Consider the following 13,040-nt stretch of genomic DNA (forward strand, 5'->3'; position numbering starts at 1 on the left):
GTGTGTGTGTGTGTTCTGCATGTGTGTGTGTCTAGATACATGATAGGTGTTTGTGCTGGTTGTAACCTGCGGTTGAGCTGTTCCATCTGCTGTATGCTGTTGGACCTCTGGAGGAGCTGCGGTGCTGGAGGCGCGGTGGGTCTCTGCCAGGTGGTGGTGCGGTTCACATGGTCCACATAGAACACACGACTGTGACTGTCTATACGGGCCTCCCAGTCTGAAACACACAGAACAAATGACTGTGACTGTCTATACGGGCCTCCCAGTCTGAAACACACACACACACACACACACACACACACACACACACACACACACACACACACACACACACACACACACACACATAGAACACACGACTGTGACTGTCTATACGGGCCTCCCAGTCAGCAAGGCAAATATATCATATGCACTGAGTGGACAAAACATTAGGAACACCTGCTCTTTCCATGACAGACTGACCAAGTGAATCCAGGTTGAAGTTATGATCCCTTATTGATGTCACTTGTTAGATCCACTTCAATCAGTGTAGATGAAGAGGAGGAGACGGGGTAAAGAAGGATGTTTAAGTCTTGAGACAATTGAAACATGGATTGTGTGTTTGTCATTTAGAGGGTGAATGGGCAAGACAAAATATTTAAGTGACTTTGAATAGGGTTTGGTAGTAAGTGCCAGATTCACCGGTTAGAGTGTGTCAAGACCTGCAACGCTGCTGGGTTTTTCACACTCAACAGATTCCCTTGTGTATCAAAACTGGTCCCCCACCCAAAGGACATCCAGACAACTTGATACAACTGTGGGAAGCATTGGAGTCATCATGGGCCAGCATCTCTGTGGAACGCTTTCCACACCTTGTAGAGTCCAGGCCCCGACACAGTGAGGCTGTTCTGAGGGGTAAAGGGGTTGCAACTCAAACATCATGAAGGTGTTCCTAATGTTTTGTACACTCAGTGTATATGACACACACCGAAATAAGTCAACCACTAATTCTAATATTATTACTAATTGTATAAATTCTACCATGTCAGATTATGAGTCGGTCAACTGACACGATCAGGATTTCAATCTTTCTCTTCCTCCCTCAGAAACACTACTCACTGGGAGGAAGTGGCTCATCTACTCTCTGGTAGCGACCCATGTCGTGACGGACAGAGGGCAGGGAGCGGACGGACTGGTGACCGTTGACTTGACCTGTGGCCCCTGAAGAAGATGAGGAGAGGGGAAGACATTTAAACACACTGTGGCCCCTGGACAAGATGAGGAGAGAGGAAGACATTTAAACACACTGTGGCCCCTGAAGAAGATGAGGAGAGAGGAAGAAATTTAAACACACTGTGGCCCCTGAAGAAGATGAGGAGAGAGGAAGACATTTAAACACACTATGGCCCCTGGACAAGATGAGGAGAGAGGAAGACATTTAAACACACTGTGGCCCCTGGACAAGATGAGGAGAGAGGAAGACATTTAAACACACTGTGGCCCCTGAAGAAGATGAGGAAGACATTTAAACACACTGTGGCCCCTGAAGAAGATGAGAAGAGAGGAAGACATTTAAACACACTGTAGCCCCTGGACAAGATGAGAAGAGAGGAAGACATTTAAACAGACTGTGGCCCCTGGACAAGATGAGAAGAGAGGAACACATTTAAACACACTGTGGCCGCTGAAGAAGATGAGAAGAGAGGAAGACATTTAAACAGACTGTGGCCCCTGGACAAGATGAGAAGAGAGGAAGACATTTAAACACACTGTGGCCCCTGAACGAACAAGATGAGAAGAGAGGAAGACATTTAAACACACTGTGGCCCCTGAAGAAGATGAGGAGAGAGGAAGAAATTTAAACACACTGTGGCCCCTGAAGAAGATGAGGAGAGAGGAAGACATTTAAACACACTGTGGCCCCTGAAGAAGATGAGGAGAGAGGAAGAAATTTAAACACACTGTGGCCCCTGAAGAAGATGAGGAGAGAGGAAGACATTTAAACACACTATGGCCCCTGGACAAGATGAGGAGAGAGGAAGACATTTAAACACACTGTGGCCCCTGGACAAGATGAGGAGAGAGGAAGACATTTAAACACACTGTGGCCCCTGAAGAAGATGAGGAAGACATTTAAACACACTGTGGCCCCTGAAGAAGATGAGAAGAGAGGAAGACATTTAAACACACTGTGGCCCCTGGACAAGATGAGAAGAGAGGAAGACATTTAAACAGACTGTGGCCCCTGGACAAGATGAGAAGAGAGGAACACATTTAAACACACTGTGGCCCCTGAAGAAGATGAGAAGAGAGGAAGACATTTAAACACACTGTGGCCGCTGAAGAAGATGAGAAGAGAGGAAGACATTTAAACAGACTGTGGCCCCTGGACAAGATGAGAAGAGAGGAACACATTTAAACACACTGTGGCCCCTGAAGAGAGGAAGACATTTAAACACACTGTGGTCCCTGGACAGAATACAGATTAAACACATGAGTGCACACACACACACTCAAACACACATTAAAACCTCACTGTGTCATGCAAACCAGAGGGAAAGACCGACATCATCTGACAACAATCAAAGTTAATAAACATCAAGTGAATTATACTGGGGGTTTTTCACGTTTTTTAATCCTTTTGTTCTTGTTCTTTCTTTTTAGAGGATTTAAGGAGCTTTTCATGTTTCTTTCCTCGTCCTGAACCGGGTCAATCCCTCCGTGGTACTGTACTGTATGACCATGGAGCAGAAACATCACTCTGGACAAAATGTCACAGAAGATATTGTAGATGCACATCAACCTCTATGGAAGGACCATGAACAAGTGTCCACCTGAACATTCCAAAATGCCTCTGAAGACCAAACACAAACCGGCTAGGGTCAACTATGTTAGCTAGCGCCGTCGTTGACTTTAAAACAGATGTTTTGAGCTTGGGTCATGGGAGCCAAAGACAGACCTAACCGGGTAGGGTCAACTCACTGTCACAGCTTGCTGTGAAATAGACACAAATTACTTCTTTAAAATGTGTGACAGGCACACGGAAAAGGCACACACTTTTTACAACGCAGTTTGTGTGTCTGACACACATTATGTTATACCTCCCCACCACCCATCCTCCCCAACCAACCTCCCCACCCATCCTCCCCAACCAACCTCCCCACCCATCCTCCCCAACCAACCTCCCCACCCATCCTCCCCAACCAACCTCCCCACCCAGCCTCCCCACCCAGCCTCCCCACCCATCCTCCCCACCCATCCTCCCCAACCAACCTCCCCACCCATCCTCCCCACCCATCCTCCCCACCCATCCTCCCCAACCAACCTCCCCACCCATCCTCCCCAACCAACCTCCCCACCCATCCTCCCCAACCAACCTCCCCACCCATCCTCCCCACCCATCCTCCCCACCCATCCTCCCCACCCATCCTCCCCAACCAACCTCCCCACCCATCCTCCCCACCCATCCTCCCCAACCATCCTCCCCAACCAACCTCCCCAACCAACCTCCCCAACCAACCTCCCCAACCAACCTCCCCAACCAACCTCCCTGCTATCGTTTCTGGCTTAAGTAATTGACTGTTTTTATCTGGGATTGAAATGCACTGTATACAGAATCATGTGCTGCACACACATTTGTGTACTTTTACTTTGTGCCTGTCATGAATTTCCAATAAGCAATTTGTGTGATACTGGGTTGCTATGTCCTGTCTCTCACCTCCTGCCTCGCTGCCCTCCTCAGAGACACTCTGAGAAGAGTCGATTGGACCGCTTGCCTCAGAAGACCGCGCCCCCTCCTCCTGAGACACGCCTCCAGACGCCTGCATGGACCTCCTCTGCCAGATCTCCCCACCCTCTTCTTCCTCATTGGCTGCTGCGCTGGCGGTCCTTGCTCCTGTGACATCGGAGCCAGAGGCCCCGCCCCCCTGGTCGGCAACGCTACTGGTCGTCGGGGGGGCTGCAATGGCACTTGCTCCTTCACTGGATGACTCCGCCCCTTCCTCCTCGGCCTTGGGCGCCATTTCCTCTTCCTTCCGTCTCTTCTGAAAATAGAGCAAAGTATTCTTTATTGATAAACTTTGGAATTTAGCCGTCATCACTAAGATATGAACACATTTAGATGAACATGCTAACAGATGAATGTTGAAATGTACAGTAAAATACATGTGGTAGAGTGTTCTGTTAGGAGGTGGGCCTGGCCAGACCCTGGTACAGTAAAATACATGTGGTAGAGTGTTCTGTTAGGAGGTGGGCCTGGCCAGACCCCGGTACAGTAAAATACATGTGGTAGAGTGTTCTGTTAGGAGGTGGGCCTGGCCAGACCCGGTACAGTAAAATACATGTGGTAGAGTGTTCTGTTAGGAGGTGGGCCTGGCCAGACCCCGGTACAGTAAAATACATGTGGTAGAGTGTTCTGTTAGGAGGTGGGCCTGGCCAGACCCCGGTACAGTAAAATACATGTGGTAGAGTGTTCTGGGTTACAGTAAAATACATGTGGTAGAGTGTTCTGTTAGGAGGTGGGCCTGGCCAGGCAGTAAAATACATGTGGTAGAGTGTTCTGTTAGGAGGTGGGCCTGGCCAGACCCTGGTCTGACAGCACCACACACCTGAGTCGTGGATGTCTTCAGAACAGCAGGCAGTGAGTTCCTGAGGGGCTCCTGGGCTGCTGTGGCCCCTGAGATCGTTGGTTGCTGGCTGGTCTCAGTTCTGGCTGCAACAGTGTCCTCTGACACCCCCTGCACTGCAGTATTTGTCTCAGGTATTGGAGATAGAGGAGCCCCAGCTCCAGCCCCAGGACCAACCACCGATACAGGTCTGGCCTCAGCTCCAACCCCAGGTCTGGCTACAGTTAGAGATCCAGCCACAGCCATGGATCCAGCTCCAGTCCTCGCTTCAACTGCAACTCCAACCCCAGCCATGGATCCATCTCCAGCTCCAGCCCCATCTACAGCTCCATCCTCTCCAGCTCCATCCCCTCCAGCTCCATCCCCTCCAGCTCCATCTAAAGCTCCAGCCCCATCTCCAGCTCCATCCCCATCTCCATCCCTATCTCCATCTCCAGCTCCAGCCCCATCTCCAGCTCCATCCTCCAGCTCCATCCCCAGATCCATCTCCATCTCCAGCTCCATCCCCCCAGCTCCATCCCCAGATCCAGCCCCATCTCCAGCTCCAGACCCATCCCCAGATCCAGCCCCATCTCCAGCCCCTGTCCCAGCTTTTGTCCCCTGTGCTCCCTCAACCTCTCCCCTGTTTGCCTCTGTCCCCTCTTTCTCTTGTTTCCCAGGCCCTGTTCTGAAGAGGCAGCCCCCTTCCCAACCCCAGCCTGAACACCATTGGCCAGTGGCAGCAAGGGCTTCCTGTCATGTGGTGGATGGTCCCTGGACGGCCCTGCCTCCTCGTCTTCATCAGAGTCTATATGCAGCATGGCGCTGAGTCGTGTGTTCGTCGGGAAACTGGACCTCAGCTTTGGTGACGTCGCGCCCAGGGGCCGTTCTCCTGGGCCCTTAGGAGCTTCGATGGCATCCAAGTAGTCGTTGAGGGACACCTGTCGATGGGTGTGGCCGCCCGGGATTGCCAATCCTAGTTAGATTAGATTAGATATACTTGTATTGTCTGTTGTTCACAGAAATGTACTTTGCGTACAGAAAGCATGTTACATGAAACATACTATCAGTATGACAGTTACATGAAACATACTATCAGTATTACAGTTACATGAAACATACTAACAGTATGACAGTTACATGAAACATACTAACAGTTACATGAAACATACTAACAGTATTACAGTTACATGAAACATACTATCAGTATGACAGTTACATGAAACATACTAACAGTTACATGAAACATACTAACAGTTACATGAAACATACTAACAGTATTACAGTTACATGAAACATACTAACAGTTACATGAAACATACTAACAGTTACATGAAACATACTAACAGTATTACAGTTACATGAAACATACTAACAGTTACATGAAACATACTAACAGTTATGACAGTTACATGAAACATATAACTATACTACAGTTACATGAAACATACTAACAGTATGACAGTTACATGAAACATACTAACAGTTACATATTACAGTTACATGAAACATACTAACAGTATTACAGTTACATGAAACATACTAACAGTTACATGAAACATACTAACAGTTACATGAAACATACTAACAGTATTACAGTTACATGAAACATACTAACAGTTACATGAAACATACTAACAGTTACATGAAACATACTAACAGTTACATGAAACATACTATCAGTTACATGAAACATACTATCAGTTACATGAAACATACTAACAGTTACATGAAACATACTACAGTATGACAGTTACATGAAACATACTAACAGTTACATGAAACATACTAACAGTTACATGAAACATACTAACAGTATTACAGTTACATGAAACATACTAACAGTTACATGAAACATACTAACAGTTACATGAAACATACTAACAGTTACATGAAACATACTAACAGTATTACAGTTACATGAAACATACTAACAGTATGACAGTTACATGAAACATACTAACAGTATGACAGTTACATGAAACATACTAACAGTTACATGAAACATACTAACAGTTACATGAAACATACTAACAGTTACATGAAACATATACAGTATTACAGTTACATGAAACATACTAACAGTTACATGAAACATACTACAGTAACAGTTACATGAAACATACTAACAGTTACATGAAACATACTAACAGTTACATGAAACATACTATCAGTATGACAGTTACATGAAACATACTAACAGTATTACAGTTACATGAAACATACTAACAGTTACATGAAACATACTGACAGTTACATGAAACATACTAACAGTATGACAGTTACAGGAAACATACTAACAGTTACATGAAACATACTAACAGTTACATGAAACATACTAACAGTATGACAGTTACAGGAAACATACTAACAGTTACATGAAACATACTAACAGTATTACAGTTACATGAAACATACTAACAGTTACATGAAACATACTAACAGTATGACAGTTACATGAAACATACTAACAGTTACATGAAACATACTAACAGTTACATTACAGTTACATGAAACATACTAACAGTTACATGAAACATACTAACAGTATTACAGTTGAAACATACTAACAGTTACATGAAACATACTAACAGTATGACAGTTACATGAAACATACTAACAGTTACATGAAACATACTAACAGTTACATGAAACATACTAACAGTTACATGAAACATACTAACAGTATGACAGTTACATGAAACATACTAACAGTTACATGAAACATACATGAAACATACTAACAGTTACATGAAACATACTAACAGTATGACAGTTACATGAAACATACTAACAGTTACATGAAACATACTAACAGTTACATGAAACATACTAACAGTATGACAGTTACATGAAACATACTAACAGTATGACAGTTACATGAAACATACTAACAGTTACATGAAACATACTAACAGTTACATGAAACATACTAACAGTATTACAGTTACATGAAACATACTAACAGTTACATGAAACATACTAACAGTTACATGAAACATACTAACAGTATTACAGTTACATGAAACATACTAACAGTTACATGAAACATACTAACAGTATGACACATGAAACATACTAACAGTTACATGAAACATACTAACAGTATACAGTTACATGAAACATACTAACAGTATTACAGTTACATGAAACATACTAACAGTTACATGAAACAGTTACAGTTATGAAACATACTAACAGTTACATGAAACATACTAACAGTTACATGAAACATACTAACAGTATTACAGTTACATGAAACATACTAACAGTTAACAGTTACATGAAACATACTAACAGTTACATGAAACATACTAACAGTTACATGAAACATACTAACAGAAACATACTATTACAGTTACATGAAACATACTAACAGTTACATGAAACATACTAACAGTATGACAGTTACATGAAACATACTAACAGTTACATGAAACATACTAACAGTTACATGAAACATACTAACAGTATGACAGTTACATGAAACATACTAACAGTTACATGAAACATACTAACAGTTACATGAAACATACTAACAGTTACATGAAACATACTAACAGTATTACAGTTACATGAAACATACTAACAGTTACATGAAACATACTAACAGTTACATGAAACATACTAACAGTTACATGAAACATACTAACAGTATGACAGTTACATGAAACATACTAACAGTTACATGAAACATACTAACAGTTACATGAAACATACTAACAGTATGACAGTTACATGAAACATACTAACAGTTACATGAAACATACTAACAGTATGACAGTTACATGAAACATATACTAACAGTTACATGAAACATACTAACAGTTACATGAAACATACTAACAGTTACATGAAACATACTAACAGTATGACAGTTACATGAAACATACTAACAGTTACATGAAACATACTAACAGTTACATGAAACATACTAACAGTTACATGAAACATACTAACAGTATGACAGTTACATGAAACATACTAACAGTATGACAGTTACATGAAACATACTAACAGTTACATGAAACATACTAACAGTTACATGAAACATACTAACAGTATTACAGTTACATGAAACATACTAACAGTTACATGAAACATACTAACAGTTACATGAAACATACTAACAGTATTACAGTTACATGAAACATACTAACAGTTACATGAAACATACTAACAGTTACATGAAACATACTAACAGTATGACAGTTACATGAAACATACTAACAGTATGACAGTTACATGAAACATACTAACAGTTACATGAAACATACTAACAGTTACATGAAACATACTAACAGTATTACAGTTACATGAAACATACTAACAGTTACATGAAACATACTAACAGTTACATGAAACATACTAACAGTATTACAGTTACATGAAACAGTATGACAGTTACATGAAACATACTAACAGTTACATGAAACATACTAACAGTTACATGAAACATACTATCAGTATGACAGTTACATGAAACATACTAACAGTTACATGAAACATACTAACAGTTACATGAAACATACTAACAGTTACATGAAACATACTAACAGTATTACAGTTACATGAAACATACTAAGTAGTTACATGAAACATACTAACAGTATTACAGTTACATGAAACATACTAACAGTTACATGAAACATACTATCAGTATGACAGTTACATGAAACATACTAACAGTATTACAGTTACATGAAACATACTAACAGTTACATGAAACATACTAACAGTTACATGAAACATACTAACAGTATTACAGTTACATGAAACATACTAACAGTTACATGAAACATACTAACAGTTACATGAAACATACTAACAGTATGACAGTTACATGAAACATACTAACAGTTACATGAAACATACTAACAGTTACATGAAACATACTAACAGTATGACAGTTACATGAAACATACTAACAGTTACATGAAACATACTAACAGTTACATGAAACATACTAACAGTTACATGTTACATGAAACATACTAACAGTTACATGAAACATACTAACAGTATGACAGTTACATGAAACATACTAACAGTTACATGAAACATACTAACAGTATGACAGTTACATGAAACATACTAACAGTTACATGAAACATACTAACAGTTACATGAAACATACTAACAGTTACATGAAACATACTAACAGTATGACAGTTACATGAAACATACTAACAGTTACATGAAACATACTAACAGTATGACAGTTACATGAAACATACTAACAGTTACATGAAACATACTAACAGTATGACAGTTACATGAAACATACTAACAGTTACATGAAACATACTAACAGTATGACAGTTACATGAAACATACTAACAGTTACATGAAACATACTAACAGTATGACAGTTACATGAAACATACTAACAGTTACATGAAACATACTAACAGTTACATGAAACATACTAACAGTATGACAGAAACATAAACAGTACTAACAGTTACATGAAACATACTAACAGTTACATGAAACATACTAACAGTTACATGAAACATACTAACAGTATGACAGTTACATGAAACATACTAACATTTACATGAAACATACTAACAGTTACATGAAACATACTAACAGTATGACAGTTACATGAAACATACTAACAGTTACATGAAACATACTAACAGTTACATGAAACATACTAACAGTATGACAGTTACATGAAACATACTAACAGTATGACAGTTACATGAAACATACTAACAGTTACATGAAACATACTAACAGTTACATGAAACATACTAACAGTATGACAGTTACATGAAACATACTAACAGTTACATGAAACATACTAACAGTATGACAGTTACATGAAACATACTAACAGTTACATGAAACATACTAACAGTTACATGAAACATACTAACAGTATGACAGTTACATGAAACATACTAACAGTTACATGAAACATACTAACAGTATGACAGTTACATGAAACATACTAACAGTTACATGAAACATACTAACAGTTACATGAAACATACTAACAGTATGACAGTGACATGAAAAATACTAACAGTTACATGAAACATACTAACAGTATGACAGTTACATGAAACATACTAACAGTATAACAGTTACATGAAACATACTCACAGTTAAATGAAACATACTAACAGTATAACAGGTCCATCAGACATACAGGCAATCATAAAGACAACACAGCTTTGCCATGCCCTCTTTACCCAGGATGTCCAGAGGTCATGTCCTTACTGTCTTGCCCCAGGGTCATGTCCTCACATGTCCAGAGGTCATCGTCTTGTCCATCCCTGTGGACCATGTCCAGGTCATGAGCTTGGGAGGTCATGTAGGAACCATGTCCAGGGAGTCCAGGGGTCCAGAGGTCATGCCCTGGAGGAAGGGTGTCCAGGGGTCCAGAGGTCATCTGTCATGTCCAGAGGGCATCCCAGGGTCCCCTTCACTGACAAACCCAAGATTGAACCCATGGCATCAGGTCATGTCCAGAGTCATGTCCTTACTGTCCCAGAGGTCATGTCAGAGGGATGGGAGGTCATGTCCAGAAGGTCATGAAGGGAAATGGGAGGTCATGTCCAGGGAGGGGGGTGGGATGGGAAGTCATGTCCAGAGGTCATGGGAAGGTCATGTCCAGAGGTCAGGGTTACTGTTCCAGAAAAACTCACACATGTCCAGCATTTAGTTGATGGGTCATGTCCAGAGGTCATGTCCAGAAGTCATGAATATAATATGTAATTTAGCAGAAGTCTTTAATCCAAATATATATCCAATCAGTCTAATGTCCAGAGGTCATCAACACAAAGCCTCTCTCTCTCAGATGTTATCATTTAGGTATGTCCTTCATGTCCAGAGGTCATGTCTCCCATGTCCAGAGGTCATGTCCTTACCGTCATGTCCAGAGGTCATGTCCAGAGGTCATGTCCAGAGGTCATGTCCAGAGGTCATGTCCAGAGGTCATGTCCTTACCGTCATGTCCAGAGGTCATGTCCACTCTGAACTGCAGCTGGCCGCTCACATGGTCCGTGGGCAGACGACGACACAGGTTATAGCTTAGCGGCTGGTCCCTGTGGATATGAACACACATTACAAACCATTCAGACTCAGCTATAGGTCAACATGACCAATACATGGTTATTTAAACGTTACAATGATTACTATTGATTAAATAATGTCTAGTTACTGAGGACAGTGCGGAAGCCGGTAAGAAATGTATCTCTGAGTGTGTGTGTGGTGTGGTTTCCAGTTGACTCACTCTGCATTAGGTCTCTCTAGCAGCCTCTGCACTGGGATGGTCAGTTGACCCAGGAAGCGCTTGATGATTGGTCGGCTTTTAGAAAACTTATCCTTCACCTCGATCTCCAAGACATCTGTCATCAGAGCCACAAACGTGTACTTCTGACAGAGAGAGAGAGAGAATTAGAAATCATTACTTTACAGTGTGTGTGTGTGTGTGTGTGTGTGTGTGTGTGTGTGTGTGTGTGTGTGTGTGTGTGTGTGTGTGTGTGTGTGTGTGTGTGTGTGTGTATGCTCTAGCGTTTGTGCCTGGTGTGGTGTGTGTGTGTGTGTGTTGCACTCTCTAGCATTTGTGCTTGGATGTGTGTGTGTGTGTGTGTGTTTGCGCTCTAGCGTTTGTGCCTGGATGTGTGTGTGTGTGTGTGTGTTGCGCTCTAGCGTCTGTGCCTGGATGTGTGTGTGTGTGTGTGTGTGTGTGTGTGTGTGTGAGAGAATGTGTGTTTGCGTCTAGTGTTTGTGCCTGGTGTGTGTGTGTGTGTGTGTGTGTGTGTGTGTGTGTGTGTGTGTGTGTGTGTGTGTGTGTGTGTGTGTGTGTGTGTGTGTGTGTGTTGTGTGTGTTTGCGCTCTAGCGTTTGTGTGTGTGTATATCACCTCCCCGGGCCAGACAGGGTTGGTGGTGTTAGATATGATGGCGGAGCGGCGCTCCTGTCCGTGGTGTGTGAAGGTGGGGAAGCCACTCCTCTTCCCAGGGTGGATGGACATCTTCAGGTAGGGGTCAGGGTTAAAGAACATCCCCTTCTTCAGACCCAACGCACGGATATCTATGGAGAAAGATACATACCATGTATCCTGGAAATATACTGGAAATATACTGGAAATATATAAAGCTCATGAGTATCTACACAGATACACATATTAGAGCTGTGGAGTTATACCATACACAGAATAATGAAATAATACATTTATTTTAAACACATTAGGATCTCTACAGAGAGACTCAGAGAAATCTCTACTTCATAATGTATACCAGGTGTCGGTAGACAACTCTGGTCCAGGAGTGGCTGTATACCAGGTGTCGGTAGGAGTGGCTGTATACCAGGTGTCGGTAGGAGTGTCTGTATACCAGGGGTCGGTAGACAACTCTGGTCCAGGAGTGGCTGTATACCAGGTGTCGGTAGGAGTGGCTGTATACCAGGGGTCGGTAGACGACTCTGGTCCAGGAGTGGC

The 13,040-nt window shown here is 41.9% G+C and overlaps 1 protein-coding gene across 1 annotated transcript in view; it reads right to left on the minus strand.

The window, feature by feature from the left end:
- Window positions 1-13,040, minus strand: part of LOC124026033 (E3 ubiquitin-protein ligase HECW2-like) — a 49,879-nt gene that overhangs the window by 8,482 nt on the left and 28,357 nt on the right. The window contains exons 5-13 of the mRNA XM_046339215.1: window positions 12,465-12,634; window positions 11,833-11,975; window positions 11,547-11,644; window positions 10,818-10,955; window positions 5,104-5,559; window positions 4,587-5,017; window positions 3,698-4,022; window positions 1,099-1,200; window positions 67-217 (exon numbers count right to left, since the gene is read on the minus strand). Of these exons, the coding sequence (XP_046195171.1) occupies window positions 67-217; window positions 1,099-1,200; window positions 3,698-4,022; window positions 4,587-5,017; window positions 5,104-5,559; window positions 10,818-10,955; window positions 11,547-11,644; window positions 11,833-11,975; window positions 12,465-12,634 (2,014 nt within the window). The remainder of the gene's footprint in view (window positions 1-66; window positions 218-1,098; window positions 1,201-3,697; window positions 4,023-4,586; window positions 5,018-5,103; window positions 5,560-10,817; window positions 10,956-11,546; window positions 11,645-11,832; window positions 11,976-12,464; window positions 12,635-13,040) is intronic.

This window comes from Oncorhynchus gorbuscha, unplaced genomic scaffold, assembly GCF_021184085.1.
Source record: "Oncorhynchus gorbuscha isolate QuinsamMale2020 ecotype Even-year unplaced genomic scaffold, OgorEven_v1.0 Un_scaffold_2518, whole genome shotgun sequence".
NCBI classification, from domain to species: domain Eukaryota; kingdom Metazoa; phylum Chordata; class Actinopteri; order Salmoniformes; family Salmonidae; genus Oncorhynchus; species Oncorhynchus gorbuscha.